Source organism: Pseudorca crassidens, chromosome 10 (assembly GCF_039906515.1).
Source record: "Pseudorca crassidens isolate mPseCra1 chromosome 10, mPseCra1.hap1, whole genome shotgun sequence".
In the NCBI taxonomy this organism is placed as follows: Eukaryota; Metazoa; Chordata; class Mammalia; order Artiodactyla; family Delphinidae; genus Pseudorca; species Pseudorca crassidens.
In genome coordinates, this window is record NC_090305.1 from 35279453 (window position 1) to 35304617 (window position 25165).

A 25165-nucleotide genomic window follows, 5' to 3' on the forward strand; every position below is an offset into this window, starting at 1 on the left:
TGCCTTGGGCTGAACCCCTTTATCTGTGCCTCACGCCCCAAAGGCAGTCAGCAGCAGGACTCACCCATCACCAGGGAAGGAGGTGCCTTCAGACCTGCAGAGTCACTGTTGAACCCTTTCCTTCCCCCTCAGACCCGTTATCTATGATCACACAGCCTGCAGACCCCTTGTTGCGTGCATGCACGTGCGTGGGTGTGCGTGTGTCCGTCAGATTACAGAAAACGTCAGCCTCTAACCCTGCCACGTTCCACCTTACCCTGGGAATCCTCCTGAAGCAGCTCATCAAACTCCAGGAAGGACCATTCTCTGGCCTGGGCCTCCAAGGGAGTGCAGGCAGCTTGGTGTCCAGCAGAGGGGGCCCATGCTCTGCTCTGCCCCCAGCCTGCCCCCCAGCATCCTGGACACTGGCTCTCTCATTCCAATCTGCTGATCCTGTTCTCACCGCAGATGAGCCTCACAGCCTCTCCTGCTTCTTCCCTCTGGGGTCCTCACGGCTGCCCACCCTCCTGACCACCTGCCCTTCTCCCCAGCTCCCTGTGCCTCCATCCTCTGCCATCCCCAGGCAGTTCCAGGGACATGCCCTCTGGGAAGTACTACAGGACAAGAGGGAAGGGATGGATTCTGAAGAACGACATCTGCGTTCCTATCCTGGCTCCACCACCTACCAGCAACACAGCCTTGGGCCACTAACATAGCCTCATCTTAGAGATGAGTGAATGGCCCCCGTAGCGTTGCGAGGACCACATGAGACCATCCATGTGGAGTGTTTCACACAGTACTTGGCATGTGGTTCTCGTTTAATTACAAAGTTCTCACCTGAAAAAGGTGGGAGGGGTTCCCAACCCCAGCAAATCAGATACCTCTGGGGATCCCGCTGCCCAATTTCCTACTTTCTTAGTAGCTCACACTTAAAATAACGTGTCCAAGGTCTTCTCTGCACCTAGGACCTCTCAAGCAGAGCAATCTGTGCCAAGAAGTGTTCTAGGTGCTTAATGTCATCGTCATTTTTTCAGCATTTCTGTTCCAGGCTGGGGCAGATGTCAACAGACTCCCCGCCTTGGAGAGCCTGCATGCCGAGGCACGGGGAATGGGGTGCGTGGCCGGCACGTGTGCACACGTACACAAGTGCATACATCTACAAAACTCATAGACTTACGTCTTGTCCTTGACTTTGGTTTTCCGGGGGCAATCAAGAATAAGGAAGGAGGTTTCCTCTGTGCCTGTCCATTGCCTCCCACCCCCAGGCCTCCTCCCCAGCCCTCAGCCATACCTTCCACTTTGGGCTTGGCCTCGGCCAGCCGCTCCTGGAACTTCTTTTTGAAGAAGAGGGCCTGCAGCCGCTGCTGGTAGTGGTCGATCCTGTGGACAGGGCGGGCTGCATCGTGAGGCCCCCAACCCCAGAGCAGCTCCAGCCCCCTCCTTGGCCCGCCCACCGCCGCCCCCTCCTGGCCGCGCCTGCTGCCCCCGACCTGCTCATCTCATAGAGGAAGCGGTCCGCACGGGCCATCCGCTCTATCTCATGCTTGTGCTCCTCCAGGAGGTCAATGTCACTCTTCTCCGGGATGAACTTGAGGAGCTGCAAAGGGCAGGTGATGGTCAGACAGGAAACAGGTGAGAAGCTGACATGGGGGGTGGGCAGCCCATGGAAGCCCACACACTGACCAGGCTCAAGATGGGGAGGGCCCCCCATAAAAGAGAGGTGCATCCTCATGGGGGTGGTTTATGTTTCACCTGCCCCAAGGGGACACAAGACACCCAGCTCTAGACTTCCTTCTTTTTATTTTAGTTTTCTGACTTTTTAAAATTGAGATATAACTTACCTACAGTAAAGTGTACTTGTTCTTAAGTGTACAGCTCAATGATTTTTTTTCTTTTACTTTTTTTCTTTTTTTTTTTTTTTTGCGGTACGCGGGCCTCTCACTGTTGTGGCCTCTCCCGTTGCGGAGCACAGGCTCCGGACGCGCAGGCTCAGCGGCCATGGCTCACGGGCCCAGCCGCTCCGCTGCATGTGGGATCCTCCCGGACCGGGGCACGAACCCGTGTCCCCTGCATCGGCAGGCGGACTCTCAACCACTGTGCCACCAGGGAAGCCCGATTTTTTTCTTTTTAAACCAACTTTATTAAGGTATAATTTACATAAAATAAAATGCATCCATTTTAAATGTGCAATTCAATGAATTTTGACAAAACTATCCACCCACTGAACCACCATCCAGATTAAACTAAGATTTCCATCCCCGTAGAAAGGTCCCTTGTGCTAGTTCAGTAACCAAGCCACCCCCATCCCCCAGCGTAGCCTCTCAGCTGAACTCTGTCACCTTAGATAAAACTTGGCTATTCTTGCACTTCATACACATGGACGCATGCAGCGTGTTCTCTCTGGGGTCTGGCTTCTTTCACTCAACATAACCTCTGAGCCTCCTCCACGTAGTTATTGGTAATCCATTTTTTATTCATTGCTGAGCACTATTCTATCGTAGGAATATACCACAGTCTGTTCACTTTGCTCCTGATAGACAGCTGAGTTGTTCACAGTTTGCGGGGTTTTATAAATAAAATTGTTATAAATATTCCCATAGTTGGTGTTTGTACCCAGTAGGACTGTTGGGCACTAAGATAGGTAGGTGTACTGCCAAATCGTTTTCCAAAATGGTTCTACCCAATGAGAGTTCCAGTTGCTTCCCATCCTTGCCAACGCCCAGCACTGTTGGCCTTTTCAATTTTAGCTGTTTAGGGGGGTGGATGGTGCTACCTCACTGTGATTTTCCATATTTCTCTGATGACTGATAGTATTGAACCATTTGGAAATTCTCTTTCATGAAGTACCTATTCAAGTCTTTTGCTCATTTTTAAGTTGTTTGTCATTTTTCTCACTGATTTGTGAAGTTCTTTGTTCTGAATATGAGATCTTTGTGACCTATACATAAAGCAAAGGTCTCCTAAAGCTTGGCTTGCCTTTTCACTCTAGTAATAGTGCCTTTTGATCGACAGAGTTCTTAATTTTCATGTCCAATTGATGGTGGTTTTGCTTGGTGTTTTCTGGGTTTCTCTTGAAGGACACAACAGACTGATGTGGAAGAGATTTGGGGGAGATACGGTTATGGGTCACTGCCTTTGCCCTGAGGCCCATGGCGGGGTGGGGGGTCACTCCTCATATATTTCTGGGGGCCTCAATCCCCTGAAAAAAGATGCAGCCTTTTCTGGTCTCTCCTCAGAAAGGTTGGCCCAGGGAAGTTTCTATAAACCTCTCCCTCACTCCTCCAGCCCCCAGCCCGATTTTTCCTTGACCTAAGAGACTCGGCCTCCCTGGGGGCCGTCAGGAAGGGGTCCGGCCACCCCCTAGTTTCAGGGGCCTCACCTGCTCCAGCATGTCCTTAGCGAGGTCCTCCTGCTCGTCCATCATCAAGATGGCCTGCCGGATCTCCTCGTTAGACAGCTTCAACCTAAGGCAAAAACCCCACCTTGAGCAGCCTGGCCTGGCCCGTCTGCTCAGGACAGACCCCAGACCTTCTCCTTCAGAAGCCAGTGCCCGGGCCTTCTCTCTCTCGCTTACGTTTGATAGCACTCCCTCCTCTGCAAAGCCTTCTCAGACTAAACTCACACGGTTCACTCTATAACTCAATCCTGAGATACTTCAGTCTCTAGAGACGTGAGTCTCTGGTTTCTTGCTTGAGTCTCCATCCTAATGGATAGGGACATTTGGGAGGAAAAGGGCCATCGTCAGCGTAGACTGAGACAGGGCGAGGAGTTTCTGATCCCTCTCCCCATGCCGGAAATACCCACGGCATCTCCACGGGAGGATGGGAATATGGGCAGGTCACTAAGGGGGCAGTTTCCTGTTTCCTTCAAGACAGAACAGGTCTCAGTCTTCTGATAGCGCCTCGGGTCCCGCACAGCTGTTCCAACACGTCTTGCTGTCTGGGAGAGGGAGAAGCAACCCCCTACACACACGTGCACACACACACACACTCACACACACACACACAGTCCCTCCAGATGCACACCCATTGGGAGGCCCTGGGGAAGCATTAAGGGGGAGAAACTGAGGCTTAGGACCTTGTGGAGAGGCAAGCGGGGATGGACGGCCCGGGGCAGCTGGGGCAGTGCTAAGAATAGTACGGGAGGCGGGGACCTCTGACCCCGGCTCTGGCGGGAGGCCCCGCACAGAAGCTATGCTGTTAGTGCAGATACTGCCCTGTTTGTTCTGCAGCCGCGGGAAATGCTTGGGGGCTGAGATCATGCTGCTCTGTGGCCTGAGCCGAGCGGGGCCCTCCACGGGCTTAGAGCAACTCCGCTGCCAAACGCTGACCAGGCTGGTCAGGGGCCGCGTGATGGGGCAGTTTCCTGTCTGCAGAGCCCCTCACTGCTGCTCAGCATGGGCTCCCGGGAGAGGGTTCGAGATCAGGGGCCCCGTGCCGCCCCAGGGGACAGCCAGGAGACGGGGGGGGGGGGGAGGCCAGATACTGCTATCACCCCATTCCTCTGCCAGGCACCTCTCTCCCCCAGGCACTCAGCTCCATCATATTTCTCTCTAGCCCCAGCTCAGGCCTCTGCTTCCTGGGGACCCAGTCCCTCCCACCTGCAACCTACTGTGGAGCAGGGGCCGTAGAGGCAGGGCGAGCACCTACTTGGAGAGAAGGATGATGCAGTTCTGCGCCCTCCGGCCGTCGATGACTGACAGCTCTTTGACCTTGCGCGAGGCCAGGTAGATGTCCTCCGTGGAGCCCAACTCTTTCTGCAACCGACAAGCCAAGTACAAAGGGTGAAGTGTGTGTTTTCCCCAGTCCTCTTTCTGCCTACCCCCTACCCAGGAGCCACCCCCGTGACAAGCAGGGAACGCTCCTGGTGTGAGCGGAAGAAAGAGAGGGAAAGAAAAAGACAGGAGAGAGAGAGGAGGGTGGTTAATATCTGACTCCAATAGGAGGCTCTGGGGCTTTACCCTGGGCTAGACTGGGTCGGGGGCAATAAGAAGACCCTTTATCAGAGACTGCCCTCTGTGGGCAAACTAGACGGGGAGTGACTGACCCCTGTGGCTGTGTAGTGTGATCTACACTGTGTCCCAGACAATCAACCCTTACCCCACCCCAGCCCACCCAGAGAGCCTCCCCAATCTTATGACGAGAAGCTGGTTCCAAATCCCCTTAAGGTCACAGTTCCTGGACCCCTCCCTGGGGACTTCAGGCACAGCCCAGTGTGCCCAGGGTAGAGGGCATCCATAAGTTCAGAGGTGGGGAAACTGAGGCACAACTCCCTGCAAAGTTCTCTCCTCTGGGGTTCCAGCGGGCAGTTCCCAAGAAATCAAAGATCCCCTGGCCTTCTCTTGGCCCCTGGTGAGATAGACAGGAGACTGTTTCTTCCTTTGGGAGGTCCTTCCAAGCACATGCTCCAGGTTGGACGACTCCAGGGGCTGCCACTCACATTACTGTCTTTGTGAATTGTGCCCCCGGAATTGTCCAGTGCCTAGCCTGTGCAGTCTTACAGGACGACCTTGCCTTGGGCCTAGTGGGTAAGACATGAGACCTGGAAGCTTTCTCTTCACCCCAGTAGACATTCACCTCCACTGCTGGTAGGGGTCTGCTCGCATTAGCTCCCTTCCCTACATTTCTGCTTTTTCTTTGGGGACACTCCCTGACGCCACCCTGTTAAGATGGGTAAAAAGGCAGAAGGTAGAACTGACAAGCCCTCTCTTTTGGGCCCAGTACAGGGCAGCAGCCCAGCGCAGCGGTTAAAAGTTGGAGTGCCCAGAGCCCCAGGAGTGACTCACCTGATGGCAAGGATTAGTTATCAGCTCCTAGGCGGGTAACAGCCACAGCCAATAGAGAATTAAACATGCACAACGTTAGCCAAGAGGTCTGGGGACCCAAGAACAGTAGGAGAGACATGGGGAACCCCTCAGCATCTACCGTCTGCCCCACCCCAGTGAGACCCCCAGGGTTGGAGATGGAGACCTGCCAGTAGCACTGAACGGGAGCTGCAGACATGCACTCAGAGAAGCCAGGCCAAGCAGAGGACAGGCAGCCTCTCCTGAGTGCCCCGTGCCCAGGGGGACCACCACTCCCCAGTCGGACCAGGCCCCCGAGCTGCCCCACCCCAGGCCTCAGCTGCAGTTCTTCCTGCTCCTCTGCTGGGAATCCGCCCAGAGGGCATTCCTGCACCCCCGCATCTTTCAAAATAGGGGAGGAGACCCAACCACGACCGAACTTGAGCTGAAAGCACGTGAAAGTTGCATTCACTGAGACAGAGAAAAGCAGGCGTCCCTGAACTTTGCTCCTTACCCTTTGCCCCTTGTCTGTCTTTTGATCTCGAAGGGAGCAGAGGGGGCAGAGCCCACCCCTGGTCCTCCCTTCCTGACCCGGGTGAGGTTGAAGTCACTAACTCAGGACACGCAGAGGGCACAGAGGGAAGACCACGCTCATAGGCCCGTCCCTGTCCCACGCACCCCGGACCCCAAGACAAAAAGAGGAGGTGACCAGGGCAGCACAGGCTCTGGGTCTCCTGCCTTGCTGCTGTGAATTCAACACCCCAGAGTCCGGGCGACCTGCAGAGCGACAGTAGTGCAGGTGAGCCCAGCCCTGAAACAGGGTGCTGGACTGAGCAGGCTCAGAGAGATGAGGGGAGACAGAGCAGGGCGCTGTCCGTCTTCACTCCCCTCCACTCCCCAAACTGGGAGGCCCCAGGCCCAGCCTGTCCTAAACTCCGGAGTCCCTCTTTCCCCCCAGCCCCCACCGTAGCCCTACCTCAGGGCCCTGGAGACTGGGTGGGCCAGGCTGGAACCCTGGCCCGGAGGAAGACTCTCAAAATAGGGGGAGGCGTGTGCTCGCCCAGGACTGACATCCCCCCGGCACACACTCCCTCCATCCCTGGCTCGGGAGCACTGATCACAGGAGCAACAAATGCTCCAGAGAACTTCTTCCTGCCCCAGCCGGGCCGCAGCTGCTGCCTGTACCATGACAGCTGGACATGGGCACAGGGCTTCCTGGAATTAGGGGTCAAGGATCAGAGGCCTAGAGCACCTACATTTAAGTTAAACAAACAGCCATCTGGTTTCCCTAGACCCCTAAGGCAGGGCCAGAGCCCCGCCCTCCCTGCACCCCTTTGGCTGGTCGCCCAGGAGAGTCACACGAGCTCGTGGTCCTGCCCGCCCTCAGGAAGGGTCATCCACAGCTCTGGCCTCGGCAGAAAGCCCTGGGGAGACCAGCCATGACATGCTGCCTCTGCCCAGGAGCCATGAGGGCCCAGACCCCACTCACAGGCACCTGGGGAAGTCCTCAGGGCTGGAACCTGAAGTCAGTGGAGAAAACATGGGAGAAGACAGCACAGCCTGGAGAGGAAACAACTCCCGGGAGGCGGGCCAGAGACGAAGCAAACGCTCCGAGGCCTCTAGGCTGCTAATGCCCAGGTTGTACCTCGGAGGATGGCCCCCAGCTCTGCAATGCAGATTCCTGGGCCCTCACATTCACGGGAGGGTGAGGTTGGAGAATCGGCATTTTGGGCCAACCCAGCAGGTACTGCCTCGGGAGCACGCGCGTCCTGACACCAAGCCCTGTCCTGCCTCGGGAGGAGCAGGCTTGCTGGTCAGCCTCTGTACACAGTGTCTGCGGAGCAGAGCCAGGGCCTCTCTTGGCCAACCCCAGCCTCAGCCCCAGCCCCGCAGTGTGACCTGAAGCAGCTCCACCTTCCTTGAAACATTAACGTCCTCTGCTCGACTCTTGGGAGTGTTGGGAGACGAAAGTATAGCAGAAAATGTTGTGGAAAAGTTATAACGCCTTGTAGGTGTAGTTCCTAGGCCCCAGGGCCAGAAAAAAGAGCAAGGTCAACAGTGGCCTGGCCCTGCTACTCCACCTCCAGTGCTCCAAGACCAGAGAGAGAAATGGACAACGTATCATTTCACCACTTGATGTGCAAATACAAACTAATACAATGGGATGTTTCCCCCTATGCACTGCACCCCACTAATTCATATCTATGTCCCCAGAAAGAACATGGTACCTGATAAAGAAAAAAATCAATTCAGTATATGTGGAAGGGAGAGGGAGGGAGGAAGAGAGGAAGGGAGGGGCTGAGGGTTGAGTTCAAGGGTGTGTGTGAAGTCAAGACTCAAGACGCTAGAGGGGGCAGGGTGTTACCTGATGCCTCTGATAAGCTGAAAACATTTTTTCAAAGTCCGCGAGGTCCAGAATCCGAAACACCTGCATGTCATCAATCTCATTCCATATGGTGCCAGGGACACGTTCCTAAGATTCAGGGAAGGGAGGAGAGCCCGTGGCTGACTCAGCTCCTACATGATGGAGATGCGCGATGCCTCCCTAACCCCACCTGTCCTCCAGGTGCACACAGGCCCATAGCCAGGCTCTCAGACCTTCAGAAGGGGGTCGATTCCTCCCCCTCCCCTCCTCTTCAATACTCTGCTCCAGGGGAGAGGCCACAGGCAATCTCCTTCTCCTCCTTTTCACCTGGGGCTACATGTAAGCACATTCCAGAAATCAAGGGAGTGCTGGAGTGATGGGTGGGCAAGTATGAAAGGAGAGTATGAAACTCCTTCCAGAAAAACCAAACCAAACCAGTGTTCTCAGAGGAAGAGTGCCCACACACACTTGGGATCCTCAAATCTTCAGGGCTGACTATATTTCCTGTATCTGAGGTGGTCATTTTCTCTCCCAGTGGTCTTCCTCCCACTTTTCCAGATTCCCAGAAAGTGGACGAATGCCAAAGGCTGGGACATCCTGGCCCCTTTTTAGTGACTGCTCAGGCCAGCAAGACTCTTCCACAAGTTCCCATTGGTCAGAGGGTGTCCCATCCCTCATAACTGGAATGGACCCAGGGGTTACATAACAAGGTCTCTCAGCTCAGGCACTGCCCACCTCTGTGTAGGATCCTTGCACTGAACCCCACTCCGGGGATCTGGGGAAGAGCTGTTGTCCACGCCAGGAATGCCCTAGTGGTCTTGTAACATCCCAATAATGGCTTCGAGGGCCAAGATGAGAGTCCCCCTCCCAGGACCCCTCACCTCGTCCAGAGCTTCACTGTCCTTTAAATTAGAACCTCCCCACCCCCCTCTGCCTGGGGGTAGCCAGGGACCTTCCTAATGCCGATGCCTCCTCCCTCCATCACCCTCAGCAAGGCTCCGAGAGAGAAACGTATCCTTCACTTACTTTTATTTTCTTAAACTCTGGAAAGGGGAGGCGAGGCCAGAGCGGGGCGGGTGGGGACATTCCTGTGGCCTTCCTAAGGCCAGGGACCCTCTCGTGGAATGCTGGGCTGGGAAGCTCGGAGCAGCAAGGGATGCAGGCAACCGGCCAATCCCAACACAGACGCATTCTTCTCATGGCAGAAACAACGTGTGTGTGTGTGTGTGTGTGTGTGTGTGTGTGTGTGTGTGTGCGCGCGCGCGTGCGTGTGCATGTGTGTGTGTACAGGAGCATGTGTGGGTCAGGGGAAGGGGGCTGGGATGAGGAACCAGACTGCTAGACAGAAAGAAGATGGGAAGGGGAATCGGACCGGGGCAGGGTGGAGGTGGGTGGAGAGGGAAGGCCCGTAGAGGTGAAGCTTCCCACTGCTCTTATTCTCAGTGAGGCCAGGATGAGAAGGAAAAGGGCTGGAATGACAGAGCTGGATGTTCAACATCCGGAAGAGCTTCCCCTGAGACAACAGACAACCCAGGATCCCCCTCACTGTCTCCCAAACACTCTCCCTTCGCCATGGTCACCAGAAGGACCTGCGACCCTTCTTGAAGGTGCAGCTGAGGTCTGAGGCCAGAGAGATGTACATCCGTTCCTAACATCCTCTACATCCTAAAGATGCGCCCACCTCATACAATCATTCTTGAATTTTTATACCCCTCTGGCCGAGACCTCACCACTCCCAGTCTAGATTCCTGGGGCTTCTGCCCCTCTAGAGACATCCTTTACAAGCCAGAGAACTCTTTCTCGAAAACACATTTCATTACATTTCCCTCCTCGAGCATTTGGGGTCAGACAGCCCCTAAGTGAAGCTGTTGGCAAACAGAGAGGTTCTCTTCTCTTCCCATGTCCCATGAAAGGAAACCGAGTCTCAATGACATCTACCTAACTGAACTGGATGAGGATTAAGGGAGAGAACACACTTAAAGCACACATGGTAGTCCCACGAATAATAACTCATCTAATATTCTTATTTTAAAGGTTTTCTATGTGTCAGTCACTGTTCCAAGTAATTTGTATGTATTAAGTCAATTCTCACAACAACACTTTGATCTGGTTATCGTAATTACCCCCATTTTGCAGATTGGGAAACTACAGCCCAAATGACGAAATAACCTGAATTTAGTCATTCAACTCAAAGACTGGGACTGGGATGATAAGTTCACTAATATGACTCGAAGCCCCGCCTCCCTCACCCCTGCTGCTACATCTCCCACAAGGGGTCCTCAACATGTGCTCCATCAAACCTGGACTTTCCAGTCTAGGAATGAGACTCCGGCCTGCTCCGGGCCCCCGAGGAATTGATATAGGCTTTATTATTACTGGACCCCAGAGAAAACCCTAAGCACAAAGCTCTTTAAGATGAAAATCTTACAAAAACATTAGGTGCCCTGTTTGCTTTCCTTAATTGTTGAGATGCCTAATCAACCCTTCATTACATGTTTAAAACCTTAAATGATAAGTTGTAAGCACAGGAAGCAAAAACAAAATTCTTTCTTTTTTTTTTTTTAAACCACAATTTAAAAAAATATTATTTCTGATCATGAACAGTGAATGTTTCCACACCGCCTACGACCTTTGGTTCTGCAGAGCTGCTTGCCTGCCCGTATGCAGCTGGCCTTTCTGGCTGGCCTTGTGACCACGGAGAAGTATCCACAGGGCAGAGCTGTGTGATGCAGTTGTTACGAACTTTAACAATGTCCCTTCAAAATGCTGCTAGCAGGTGGCTCCACAATTTGAATAACTCAGACTGGAAATGTTATCAGAAGCCCAGGAGGCAATGAATGGGCTATATTCATGCTTCGTCTTTCCACTTAGATAACAAAACCAGAGGTAGAAGGAATCAGAGATCATCTCGCAGACAAGCAAACAGGTATGAAACGAACGATTTCCGCAGATCACACCGTTAGTTAGAGCCAAACCTGATTTGGTTAGAGGTTAGAACCTCTCCTGCAACCCATCCCCAGGACCTCAGGGTGTTTCCTTGGACACACTTCCTAATTGCCAGATGCAAAGCTCTTTCAGGGCAACGTTATGTCTCACCTTTTATTATTATCCATCACAGCCCCCAGCAGAAAGCTTTACACAAAGCAGGCCTCAGACTGACGGGCTAACTGGTCTACCACCAGGAGAAGGCACCTAGCAAACTAGCCGACCATCTACTTAGCAACCTGTGTCTCCTCCCACTCTAAGTCTCCACTGGAGCTAAGTTAAGCTCACAGAGTGGTATGGTAATGAATTCCCCAAGAATTAGTCCCCTGGCCCCATACAAGGTCAGAGGGCGTCCATCAGTCCCAGCTCCAGACTGTTTTTGGAGGGTGAACGTGAGTCAGGCTAACTGAGGCCAGTTCTCTTGTATCTATTTACCTCAAGGATGAAGCCACTGGTCCTCTTATAGTACAGCACCAGAGCAGTGCTTGGCCCAGGCTGGAACTGGCCTTCAATTGCCAGGGGTCCAACGTGACCCAGGGCATCTCTACTCTACACTCATGAGAATCCAATAGAGGAATCAACTCCCACATGTGGGCCTGGGATGGGTGGTTCTTCGTGGATGATATTCAGGAAGGCCTCTCACTGCTGAGCAGTCTAGAAAAGTAGCCAGTGTTTGCACCTTCCCCTGGGAGGATGCCAGAATGGCTGCACCTTGATATCAAACTCTTCATTGCCCCTGCCCTGCTACCCTGTCACGGCCTCATCATTTCAGTCCATCTCTAGACCCGGGCCCAAGATCTTCACCTATATGTTCCACCCTTTTCCTCAAATCAACCCAATCCTTAACATTCTAGCCAAGGCCTTGTCTCGTCTAGAAAGCACCCCGCTTGGCCCTGTATTACTCCAGTAACCCTCAGCACACTCATATTCCGTTTGTAGGTGGCTCTGCCAATGTGAGCATCACCGCATGCCAAGCCATCGCCTCCCTGTGCTCTGGCAGCAGCAGCCCCATCTTCTGCGTCCACTGTGCCTACCCTCACTCCCATCAAAGAGAGCACCCAAGGTGGAGATCTGCAAATAGCGGGCTATCAATCCATAGGGCTAACTGTCCCAGGCTGTAGGAGAATGGATCCGCTGACCTCTTCCTTGCTACTCACCTCATTCAGCTTGACCCAGTTGAAGGACTTCAGTGGGTGTGAAGGCTGGGGGATACACTTCTTCCTGAGCGGGACATCACTGCTGGGGAAGGGGTCTGGGGGGAGGGGCAGGCCCATACTGAAGCAAGGTGGGGCACCGGGGGGAGTGGGAGGCCCACCGGGGGGTAGGGGGGGTGGTGGCGGTGGGGGACAGCAGGTGAACGGTAGAGGGGGCGGGGGTGGAGGCAGGTCACTGGTTGTCATCGAGGAAGACAAGGTAAGTGGGCCCCCAGGGGGAGGTGGGGAAGATACAGGTCCTGTCTGTGGGGAGACAGAGACATCAAAGAGACAAAGCATCAACAAGGATGCCTTTCGAGTCCCCCATCACTGTGCCTTCCCTTACTCTTATTCTCCACCTAGACTAGACCCCGAAGCCTGCTCTCACCTCCCACACACAATTAAGCCCCGTTTTCTCCCTCTGCATCCTGAACATCCAACACACAGATACACACACAAGGCAAACACAGACATAGTGGAAAGTCATAGTCATCACATGCAACAGCGGGATTGATACAGACAGGTCTGCACAAGGGCACCCAGCTGAGAGGGGCAGGGGAGCCCAAACCCCACCCGCACTCTGCTTTCCACGGTGTGCTTCCTGGGACAGTGTCACCCGGAGGAAGGAACGCTGTTTTTGTCTCACACAGGTGCCAACCTTGCAGCCTCAAGGGTCCCCTCTATCCTGGTCTGAGGTCTCCTCCACGCTGGGGTCCTCACCTCCTCCCCACGCCTGCTCTTCCCCCCACTGGCCTGAAGGTCTCGGCTCAACTATGTAAAAGCAGAGGAGGGGCCACGTACTGAGATTTCACTGAGTTGGGCCACCAGCTCTGCCACTTGTCCCCGAGCCTGGCGCAGCTCCTGGGACTCTCGGGCCAGCTTGTCCTTCATCTTGTTCAGTGTCCGCATCATCTCTTCCCTCTCCAACGTCTTGGTCTCGCATTCCCGCTCCTTCCTCTCCAGCCTGCTCACCAGCTCCGTGTGTTCTGGGATGGAAGAAGGACAGGAGGGGAAATGGGAAGAGAGGATGTGAATGCGTGTGTGTCCTTCTCCAAAGGAGGAAATGGGGTCCTCGGCTGGGCAGGGGAGGGGTGGGGAGCAGGGAGCGGGTTTGGGCAGAGCCCCCTCACCTTTCCGGAACTTCTCCGCTTGGTCTCGCCACTGTTTCACTTCGTTCTCATTGATGAGCCTGGCAGGGAGTGAAGGGTCTCTTGACTGTTTGCTCACAGCTTCCCAGAAGACATGGCATCTTCCAGTTCCCCACATTGGTACCCTGATCTCCAATCTGTCCAGCCACATCAAGGAGGCTAGGATTTTGACTCTCCAGATGTCTCTCCAGGTCCCATCCCTGACAAGTTCTCATTACCTGTCTCTCCATGATCTGAGAAAGCTGAAAGGACCCTTAGAGTCCAACCCCTCTGGGATAGAGTTGAAGCTCCTAAGACCAGAAAAGGAGACGACCGCTAACTCATGGTAAAGCCAGGACTAAATCCCAGGCTTCCCTTAGTTGTACAATGATTTGTACCCCCTTGTAAAAATAGGTTCTCGCATCTGAGAGAGATCAAAATATTGGCCTTACCATGGTCCAGACTTCCAATGACCAATGTGTGAGAGCAAGAGAAATCGCCCACCCCAGTAACACAGAGTAAGTGGGTAGAGGGTAAAGAGGGCATGTGTCTAAATCATAGGAAGCCCCTTCATTCTTGTCAAACTCATTACAAGCGGTGAAGATGAAGCTTTTACCCAGACATCAAGGTATAAGAGAGGTGAAATTCCAAGGTGAGATCTCAATAATCATTTCTTTTGTAAATCTGAAAACACAGAGAAGTTAGATCCATGACTCTTGGCCTCCTCAACCAGGTCAAGGATATAAAGAGGGAGTGAAGTATGATGGGGGAAATAATTTGTGAACAGATTTCTTTGGAGAGAGCCATTGTCATCCTCTCTGGTGGGGGGTGGGGGGGGTCCTCCTTCAGCACCATCTAGTGAAGTGACTTCTTTGCGCCCACCCAGAGGGTCTGACCCATGTTCCCTGACACCGGGAGGGAGGCATGGTGGACTGGGGCTAGGCAGGTCCAGAGGGTAGGCGGAGACCCGTGACACTCCAAGAATTTGTTAGTATGAGAGATTGCATGAGGGTTTCTCACGAGCCAGAGAGCATCGTGGAGGAATTAGGCTGAAGCTATTCTAAGTCTCATCCAAAAAGTCCATCTGGACACTTCAACAGTGTACGTCTACGTGTACTGTATTGCCAGTGAATCAGGACCTGATGGAAGGGATGGTGCCAAGCAGGCCTGGAGGAAAAAAAAGAAAAACATGTGTCTCCAGTGACCAGGGTTTTGTAGCGAGAGGCACCCAGCAAGGAACTTCTGAAGACCCCAGGAATACATGTCGTATCTTTATCCATGTGCCAAGCCCAGAGAGCAGGAAGCCTGTTTACTAAGTTACCTGATCAAGTAGGGCCTTTTCCCTTTCTCCTTCCTGCCCCCATGCTGCCTCTGGTGGGGGTCAGAAAATGGTTAGCTAGAGGAAAGGGGGGTGGGGTAGAAGGGGCTAGAAGAGAAAGAGAACACAGAGAAAGAAGCCAACCATCACACTCACTCACTCACACACACACACACACTCTCACACTCTCTTCCCACTGCAGCTTCCAGCCCCAGTCCACGGAGAGAGACTCAAGGCTAAATCCAATCTAGAATATTGATTCACGTCTGAGACTAGCCCTTCTACTTGCAGATTTGAGGCTATGTTGGCAGCTGAAAGTGAGCTTAGGACTCCCATTGTCCAAGAAGCAGCAAAAACTTCATTGCACCTGAGGAGTCGTCATCCTCTGGCAAGAGGAACAGCTTCCCCACTAAGTAATGTAAAGAATTAGCAGAAGATAAAAATAAAGCTGCCTTCACTATTTACAATAGCCAAGACATGGAAGCAACCTAAATGTCCATCGACAGAGGAATGGATAAAGAAGATGTGGCACATATACAATGGACTATTACTCTGCCATAGAAAAGAATGAAACGATGGCATTTGCAGCAACATGCATGGACCTAGAGATTATCATACTAAGCGAAGTCAGACAAAGACGAATATCTTATGATTTCACTTATGTGTGGAATCTAAAAAAAATGATACAAATGAACTTACTTACAAGACAGAAACAGACTCGAAGACTTCAAAAACAAACTTATGGTTACCAAAAGGGAAAGGTGGGGGGGCGAGATAAGTTAGGAGTTTGGGATTAATGTACACACTACTATATATAAAATAGATAATCGGTAAGGACCTACTGTATAGCACAGGGAACTCTACTCAATATTCTGTAATAATCTATATGGGAAATATGAATCTGAAAAAGAATGGATATATGTATATGTATAACTGAATCACTTTGCTGTACACCTGAAACTAACACACCATTGTAAATCAACTATACTCCAATATAAAATAAAAATTAAACTTAAAAAACTTCAAAAAATAAATAAAGCTGCCTTTTGATTACTTTCCTAGTTGTACTCGTCCAAGATACCAGTTAGGATTTTGACTACACCAACACCCAGCTATTTGTGCAAATGAAAACAGTAGCGTGAATAGTTCAGAAATCATTTTCTCCTTGGCTTTGCGATGCAGCACAATGAATCCTTGAGAGCCAATTCGTCTCCTTAAGGGCAACTGACTTAGGCTTATACTGAAAGTAAAAGTTTAAAATTAAAAGTCAGTGTGCTAACATGAGGCCTGATTATTAGCTGACACGACTTTAAACTCATTGCTCGGTGTTTCTCTACACCCAGGGTCAAAGATGATAAGCCAGAGACCTTAGGCTCTGACATCGTTTTCTAACAGCCTCATGATTAAATTGTCATGCTCTATTTTCAGTGGTTGGCAGACCTTCTCTAAAGAGGCAGAGTAACTATTTTCGGTTTTATATACTCTGTACAGTCTCTGTCATATATTCCTGTGTTTGTTTTTAACAACTCTTTTAAAATGTAAAACTATTCTTGGCTCGTGGACCATACGAAACAAGCTGGAGGGCGGGGGTTAGCCTGTAGCCACAGTTTGCTGACTTCTCCTCCGTGTTGATACGTGTAATTCCCCCTCAATCCACTGAATGCAGTGGATCACGGCGAGTTGCGTACACCCCCTCTAAACCTGTGCTATCCAATACGGTGGTCGCCAGCCATGTCACGTGAGTACTTGAATTTAATGAAAATTAAATGAAATGTAAAACTCAGTTCCTCAGTCACACTAGCCACACGTCAAGGGCTCAGCAGCCGCAATTGGACAGTGTGTGTGTGGAACATTTCCATTATCTCGGGGAGTTCTGTTGATTTTGCTCAAGGCCTATTGGAGGTGTCTGGGCTGGAGAGAGGGAGCTGAGGTTTCGCTGGTGAGACCCCAAGTAGGAGAGGGATGGGGAAGGAAGAGGAAGACAGGTGAGGGATGGCCACTGCTCACATGTTGACGATGTTTTTGACGTTGAAGTTCTCCAAGGGAGCCAGGTCAGGATCCATGCCCCTCTCGTCCTGGAGGACGATCTGCTGGAGGATGCGGTCCAGGAGCTGCCACTGCTGGAAGTTCCGCTTGTCTGAGGGATGACAGGCATCATATCTTTACTGAGCCCCGGAACCCCCTGGGGCCCTGCGTCACTCCCTGCGGCCAGGCTGGGGAGGTGAGTCCCTCCCCTCCCTTGACAAGCTCCCCGTCTGACTGGGGAGGCAATGCAACTACTGATAATGAAGACTCATAAATCCTATCATTTCTTGCTCATCTGCAACTGACCTTTTATGAATGTGTCAACCGTCTAGATATATTTCTCTATTCCCTGAAATGCTTTCTGGCCGTCTTCTTCCCTGTTGGTACCCTGAGTATCCTATGCCTGGGGAATGCAAATTGCTTTTTTACAATTATCTTCAAAAAGCACATTTAAGAAAGCAAATCTGCTCCAGACATTACACGCTGAATAATGAAGTCTCCAGGGAAAATTTTTTTGAAAGAAAAGGTTAGGATTATCAATGCTATTGTCCTACAGAGGACGATGAATGGAGACTCATTACAGGCGCACACTGAGAGGGGGTAAGAATGGGCTGAAGAAGTGGCTGTGGAATCCTGGCAGACTTCGTGGTGAAGGTGACCCTGAACTGTGAAGGCAAAGGCATCGTGTGTTGCACCTGCACAGGGCCCCACGGGCATCCCCTTCTAATCGTAGTCTGGCTGGCCGTGGACTTTCTTTTCACGTGATGGCCACAAGCTCCTCTTCCTTGGTTCTTGATCCAAGTACTTTGTTTCTACTGACCACCAAGGGGAGGTCAAGCAGCATGATCCTGGCCTCAAAGGCAAGCCCTAATGCCCACAAAGTGGAAGGTCACATCGGCACAGCCCCATTTTGAGGCAGAACAGAGGGACCCGTTCACAATGCCCTTGGAGCACTAAACACAGGAAGTCATGTGAGCAGAAGTCGGATTTCCCACGTCTTCCACGAAGACTTTCTAGACTGAGTTTTGGAGAGCTGGCAGCTTCCTGGTCCAGGTCACTGTGTCTGTCCTCCTTTCCATCACTCCACTGACACATGCATTGCAAAGTGGCCATCGTTTTCCATTTACCTTTCAACCAGGAACACAGGGTAAAGCCTGTGTTCACAGAAGTAGAATGTGTTTCATCTAAAGCCCTGACCCCAAAGAAACAAAATTCCTTCATATGTACAGACTCACTGAGCCTCAGGTTCACTCACTGTGAATTGGAGATAATAACACACACCCCTTAAGCCATTCTGATGTATAGAGACACTATCTTAATAGACCTCCCATCACACCCAGCCCAGAGATGGCGACGATAAATTGTAGCTGTCACCACCACCTCGATTACCAACACCAACGTCATCACCACTAAAGCGAGTCTGTCTAGGCTGACCATTATGTTGGGCCATGCCAGTTTCCAAATATTCTATTTTATGAAGAGCTTCAGTACCAAATGGTGCAGTTATAGCTCATTTCAAATTGCATGCTGGCGTGGCTATTAGTAATTATGTATAATTTATTCAGTCACCGGGCACACCTGGATCGTAAGAGCTTAGCATCTGCTTCTATAGATACTGACATTTGGTATTTGTAAAGTGAGTCAGGAACAAGGGTGGTAGGATGGGAGCCAGCAAGGGCTAGATAGAGGAGTTGATAAAATCTTAAAAAAAAAAAAAAAAAAGGCAAGGCACACTCTTCCCACAGCTGTGCTGCTGTGGGAAGCACAAAACTCCTTTTTGGAACGCCCTGAGGAGAACGATCACGACCCCGCCACGAGCTGGCAGTCAGAGCTATTGGATCCTTCAGGGATCAAGCTCCCACTTGTTGGACCAGGATGATGGCATTGCTCAGGGCTGAGTCCCCCGCTCCTCTGCTGGGGGACAGTGCAAGTCCTGACCCCCAGGAGGAAGGGAAGAGCACGGGCCTGAGTCCTATGGCCTGGGCTCCTGGGAACTGGGGTGCAGGGGGAGACATGGGGAGACTTCCCAACCCTGAGAGCTTCTGACACCTTGTCTCCAGCTGCCCCGGGCCAGGGGCTCAGGCCGGCTGAGGGAGCTACTCACAGGGCATCTGCAGGCAGTGGTGCAGGACAGACAGCAGGCAGGGGTAGGCCTCTGTGTGCTTCAGTTTCTTGTGGATCAGCTCAAACATCTGGGAAGCACTCTTGGTGTCGATGTGGACCTGAGGGTGTGGAGGGCATAGTGAATGGGGAGAGGGGAGGGGAAGGCAGCAGAGGGAGAGAATGGGGAGGGAGAAGACCCTGCTTTCATCCACTGAGCCCCATCCGGCAGCAGCATTCCTTTCCTGCCTCTGGTCCAGGCTTAAAAAAGAGACGGGCATGGGCTTCCCTGGTGGCGCAGTGGTTGAGAGTCCGCCTGCCGATGCAGGGGACATGGGTTCGTGCCCCGGTCCGGGAAGATCCCACATGCCGCGGAGCGGCTGGGCCCGTGAGCCATGGCCGCTGAGCCTGCGCGTCCGGAGCCTGTGCTCCGCAACGGGAGAGGCCACAACAGTGAGACGCCCGCGTACCGCAAAAAAAAAAAAGAGAGAGACGTGCAGAGAAAAGGAGGAGAGAGCTGTGCTAATTCTATAAACCAGGGTTTCCCAACCTCGGCACCACCAGCATCTTGGACTGGATGGTCCTTTGTTGTGGGAGGCTGTCCTGTTCACTGTGGGCTGTTCGGCAGCATCCTGGCCCTATTGCTACCAGACGTCAGGGGCATCTTCCTCACACCTGTTGCGACAGCTAAGCATGTCTCTAAACATTGCAGGTGTTCCCAAGGGAAGTAAAATCTCCCCTGGTTGAGAACTACTGATTCAAACTAAGGGAAGGAAGCAGGGGCCTGGATGAGTCAAGGAGCACATGGCATAGGTTCACGGGTGCAAATTCCAGACCGACTCTGCCGTTGTGTGACAACAGCAAGCTGCTTGTCCTTTGCTAACATCAGTTTCCTTCTCGTTAAATTCAGGGCTTTTTTTTTAGAATATAAAGAGATGGTGCTCGGCTACTGAAGCACCACCCCAAAGGAGGTCTCCATGTGGGTAGGGATTTTATAACACAATATTTAAGCAGCAGACGTGTGGATTTTCAGGGTTACCAAGGCTAAAATGGAAATGTTGTTTGCTAAGCATAATCAGGTTAGTGATGGGGAAAGGTATCTCAGGAAATTACTGGAAGACACAGAGAAAGTCATCCCAGGGGAGGCATTTGAGAGGAACCATGTGTAAGAATTGTCTGTCTTTCCTTTGGGGCTTGCAGTGGGAGATGCTCTCCCCGGTTAGGGTCTGCTGGTGAGGCCTGGCAGAGCCACCATACTGCCAGGGCTCCAGAAGCGGGACCTGGCCGTGGAGGCACCCACCAGGGAACCCAGCCAACACCGGACCTCCCACAGCACGGCATCTGGGACCCACTGCAGTCGCGCCATCCTTGCAGGCTCCTCACCATGTCAAACCTCCTGGCTAGCTCCAGGTCATCCTCGTTCCGGACCATCTCGAAGAAGTCCAAATGCCTAGACAGGACAGGGGGATACAGGGAGTAGACATCACCGCCAGGCCAGCCCCGGGTGAGGGTTACAGCCCTTCCAAGCCCCCCACTCACTCAATCTGAAGGCTTCATTCAGGTGAGGCCAAGGCAAAGCCAGAAAGAAGCCAGCTGCCTGTATGTCAACACTCTCCTCCTTTACAGAATCCCATGCCCATCCCTCGGGGAGGCCAACCGAGGGTCCTATCACCTTCCATCGGGCTTTCACAAGTTTGGAACTACTGACATTTGGGGCTGGGTCATCCCTGGCTTTGGGAGGTGGGTGTGTGAGTTCCAAGATGTGTACCAGCATCCCTGACCACTACCCACCAGACGCCAGCAGAATCCCCCACTTTGTGACAACCACAAAATGTCTCCAGGAGCTGCCAGATGTCCCCTGGCACCTGCAGTCAAGGACCACTGCCCTACCTCTACCTTCCCCAGTGTTCTCTTTTTTCTTTTTTATTGGAGTATAATTGCTTTACAATGTTGTGTTAGTTTCTGCTGTACAACAAAGTGAATCAGCTATATATATATACCCCCTCCCTCCTGGACCTCCCTCCCTCCTGGACCTCCCTCCCTCCCCACCCCCATCCCACCCATCTAGGTCACCACAGAGCACTGAGCTGAGCTCCCTGTGCTATACAGCAGGTTCCCACTAGCTCTCTATTTTACACATGACAGTGCATATATGTCAATCCCAATCTCCCAATTTGTCTCACCCTCCCCTTCCTCCCCTGTGCCCGCATGTCCGTTCTCTACGTCTGGCATCTCTATTCCTGCCCTGCAGACAGTACTGTCCCATGTCCCCACCCAAAGCCAATCTCTCACCTTCTACCCCATCCACTCCTCCACACCCCCACAAAAGGACCCATTCTCTCTCCCTTAAGACCTAACGTAGTAACATAGCCTGTGCGAGTGGGGTGGAAGCAGAGAGGCTCACTAGCGATGCACAGGAGCTTTTGCACCTTGACGGGGAGCATTTCTTGGTTGAGCGGCCGGGCGCGCTGCGGTACGTTTAACATTCCTGGCTCCCTACAACCAATGCCAGTAGTGCCCCCCACCGGCCAGTTTGAAAACCAAAGAACACCCCTACATGGTTCCAAATTCCCCGCAGCGGGCAGTACTGCCACAGCGGAGGACTACTGGGTCCACCTGCCTAGAACATCAGAGATCAGACAGGAGGTCAGCAAAGAGGACAGGCAGGGGCATAGGTGATGTGAGACAAGAAGGCGGGGGAGCTGTCCACCTCCCGCCCCCCCCAGAGCTGCTTCTGAATCGATGCTGGGTGCGGGAGGCGGTCTCCAGGGAAACAGAAACCTCTACAGGAGTCCTGACCATCCCCCACTGAGGCGTTGTCACTGTAGGTTTGCATGGGGACGGGTGACTTGGGCCTTACTTGTCCAGGATGGCATTCTCGTGCTGCCGGAGTTTGTCGATCACAGGCTGTATCCCCAGCATCAGGAACTCGTACCGTAGATGTAGACGGAACTCCAGATTATCCTGGGGGTCACCAAGGGAGGACCAGACTCACTGGCTGGTCTCAATTTCCACAGGAGTCCCCAGGGGCCCCCTCACTGCCACTCCAGTCCCACCACATCCCCTGCAGCAAACTCATCAGAACTGCTTCGAGTCCCAGAGTTGCAAGAAAGGGTGGGAGGAGACATCCTCTGACCTTGTTATTTACTCCCTTTAGCTCTCCTGCCTCACTTCCTTTAAGTCCTTCACCAGTTTTCTCTAAGCTTTTGGCCTCAAAGATTAGTGTTGAAGAGTGATACGGAGCACACACTTTGGAACCAGACGTTTCTTGGTTCCAATCCCTGCTCTGTCACTTACTGGTTTTGTGACTTTTGCAAGTCTTAGTTTCCTCATCAGTTAAATGGGCATGATATCACTCACCTACAGGAATGATATTCATAAGAACCGCTTGGTGAGGTATGGTTAGCAACTAACCAGAACAGATGTCAGCATAAATAGCTAGGACTGACTCAGGTGACATCAGCATCTTAGGGACAGGTAATTCCCCCAATCCACCCCCCCAACTCAGGTCATCAGGACGGGACGCAAAAAAAAGTATGCCGGCAGAAAAGAGGGAAAAGCAGAGATCATTAAATGGCCCCTTTTGACCTTCAACAAGCTGACCTTGACTGGGGCACCTGATTGCCTTAGCATTTGGGGGGTTCACCTGCTCTTCAAGTTCTTCTTCGACTGTTGCTATTTTTAAGGTCTGGGAATCCCATTCTGACCCCAAAAGAAGGAAAATCAGAAGTCACACCTCCCAACAGAAGGTGCTAGAAGAGCATGATCAGCTCCCCAGAAATCAGTCCAGAAGCAGGTCTTTAGAAAGCTCTAGAAAGAAGGGCCAACACTTGCCCTCCTCCCATCAATGATCCCCCACCATCCTAAACAGTCATCAGCCAGACAAGCTTGGGGTTTGTCCATGACACGCATAATGCATGAGGTGACCCAGGCAGGAAGCTCCCCAGGAACCGCTCGTGACAGGGAGGTTTATGACAAGCTGTTCTTTCTTGGCCCCAAGTGAAGGAGGCAAGAGGTGATACAGATAATCTGAGGACAGGGATGGTAGTGTCAGCCACACCGACCCTCTGCCACGTCCCCAGGTGGCACTCACGCCCTCCTCCCCAGGTCCGGAAAGTCAGGGCCCAGCAAGGGCACAGAGAAGATGCCTCACCTCTCCAGCGCCCGCATTGAGGACAGCGTTGATAAAGGACATGATGGCTGTTTTCAGATTCACTTCATCTCGGTACCGGCCTAGGCTTCGGTCCAGCTCATTCAGCAGGGTCTGGATGGAAAGGCAGGACGGAAAAAGAGAGGAGGGCTCAGGATCCTGTGAGTCCAGCCTCTGTGCCTTTGCTCCTGCCATTCCGATCGCCCAGAATGCCCCATGTGTTCTCTCTACCCAATCTATCCAGTCTCATCCTGGATCTTCCCTAACGCTCACCTTTTCCAGGAAGCCTCCTTTGCCTCTGTACATCTCAGCCCCAGTCCTACCTTAGTCTCCTGTCCACTCAGCCTTGGGGACTTGCTTTATTTTGCTGGGTGATGCCGGAAAGATGCTTTAGCACTTTACAGCTGTTTACAGCTCCTCAGCCCTCCGTATCTGTGGGTCCCACAGGTGCAGATTCAACCAATGCCAGGTTGAAAATATATATGTTTTTTAAATTTCAGAAAGTTCCAAAAAGCAAACTTTGAATTTGCTGAACACCAGTAACGGTTTACATAGCATGTAATGGTACTTAGTTATTTACAGAGCATTTACATTATATTAGGTCTTATAAGTAATCCAGAGATGATTTAAAGTATACAGAAGGATGTGCATAGGTTATATGCAAATACTACACTATTTTATATAAGACGTTTAAGTAGCCACAGGTTTTGGTATCCACGAGGGTCCTGGGACCAATCCCCCGAGGATACCAAGAGTAACTGTATTCCCTGCCCAGCTCCTTGATAGCACGGACATTACCTTTTACCTCCTTTGCATCTTCTGCAAAGGGTCAGGGGTCACTTTCTGAACAGAGTAGGTGCTTTAAAATGTTTGATGACAGAACAAACATATAGTCTATAGTGGTGGATAAACCATAATGTTTGTGATAACAGTTCACATCTATTGAGACTTAGTACCAAGACACTATACGTATTGTCTATCTCTTTACCTGGAGCAGGTCAGGGAGAAGAAAAGAGCATAGCATGGCCTGAGTTCCCAGGACTTGTCCCAGTGTCCCTACAGTAGGCACCGGCCCAGGCATCGGGCCTAAAATCTCCACTCCAGCAACGGTATTCGATTCAATATTTCTTTTTTTTTTTTTTTTTTTTTTTGCGGTATGCGGGCCTCTCACTGTTGTGGCCTCTCCCGTTGCGGAGCACAGGCTCAAGACGCGCAGGCTCAGTGGCCATGGCTCACGGGCTCAGCTGCTCCGCAGCATGTGGGATCCTCCCAGACCAGGGCACGAACCCGCGTCCCCTGCATCGGTAGGCGGACTCTCAACCACTGCGCCACCAGGGAAACCCCGATTCAGTATTTCTTGACTGAGCCCCTTTATGAGCCAGGTGCTGGGTTCAGAGACACTGAGCCACAAAAATGAAGCAGACCCATATTCCAGTCTCAAGGAACCCACGGTCTAGCGAGGAGTCCACTTTCCCAGCCAAACCGCCCCTCTCTTAAGGCTCCTCAGCTCTTTTGATATAAGCCCCCCACCAGCCCCGCACCTGGAAGCGCGTCCGCTCGGCTGCGTACACCTGGTAGTGTAGCATGGCCTGCAGCACCTTCTTGTGGCCGCCAGGCACCAGGCACACGGCGCCCAGGATCTCCAGCACGGCCACCTTGGTCTTGCTGTTCTCCGTGCGCAGGCTCTGTGCGATGGTGCTGATGGCCTCGGGCTGTGCCAGCACGTGTGCCCGCCCCTGGGAGTTGTTCATCAGAGCTTTGATGCAGCCGATGAGGGAGGTGTGGATGCGGCTTTCACAGGTTGCGTGGTCCATGCTCCGGAGGAAGTTCAGCAGACAGGTCAAGCCCTCCAGCTCGATGAAGCGGGTCACAAACCTGCCCAGACCAGAGCCATCAGCAAAACAGGTATCCTGCAGTTGCGTATTATTCTGTATGCATTTTGCAAACAGCTATCCCCTTACCCGGGTACCGCTGTGTCCCACCGACAGTAGCCACTTGGTTCACTTGTAAAGTTTATCTAAAGCGCTAAAATCCTATCACCTCACAAGACTCAGATCTTATTTGCATTTTAAATACCAAGCATTTGCACGTCGTTGACTGTGGGTTACACAGCTATGAAGGTGTATATGTGAAAGAGATGA

General features: G+C 52.2%; 1 protein-coding gene across 6 annotated transcripts in view; it reads right to left on the bottom strand.

The window, feature by feature from the left end:
* DAAM2 (dishevelled associated activator of morphogenesis 2) overlaps nt 1–25165 on the bottom strand; it is a 113685-nt gene that overhangs the window by 10180 nt on the left and 78340 nt on the right. For 5 of the 6 annotated variants that reach the window (XR_010946837.1, XM_067753046.1, XM_067753045.1 and 2 more), the window contains 15 exons: nt 24566–24899; nt 23028–23138; nt 21735–21838; nt 20258–20324; nt 18879–18996; nt 16757–16886; nt 13435–13493; nt 13106–13290; nt 12269–12568; nt 8127–8234; nt 5765–5791; nt 4629–4735; nt 3359–3443; nt 1470–1576; nt 1271–1359 (listed from right to left, as the gene is read on the bottom strand). Coding sequence is in view for 5 of the 6 variants with exons in the window: in XM_067753046.1 (XP_067609147.1) it covers nt 1271–1359; nt 1470–1576; nt 3359–3443; nt 4629–4735; nt 5765–5791; nt 8127–8234; nt 12269–12568; nt 13106–13290; nt 13435–13493; nt 16757–16886; nt 18879–18996; nt 20258–20324; nt 21735–21838; nt 23028–23138; nt 24566–24899 (1931 nt within the window). In the remaining variant the exon portion in view is untranslated. The remainder of the gene's footprint in view (nt 1–1270; nt 1360–1469; nt 1577–3358; nt 3444–4628; nt 4736–5764; nt 5792–8126; nt 8235–12268; nt 12569–13105; nt 13291–13434; nt 13494–16756; nt 16887–18878; nt 18997–20257; nt 20325–21734; nt 21839–23027; nt 23139–24565; nt 24900–25165) is intronic. The other variant, XM_067753050.1, reaches the window with a different exon arrangement.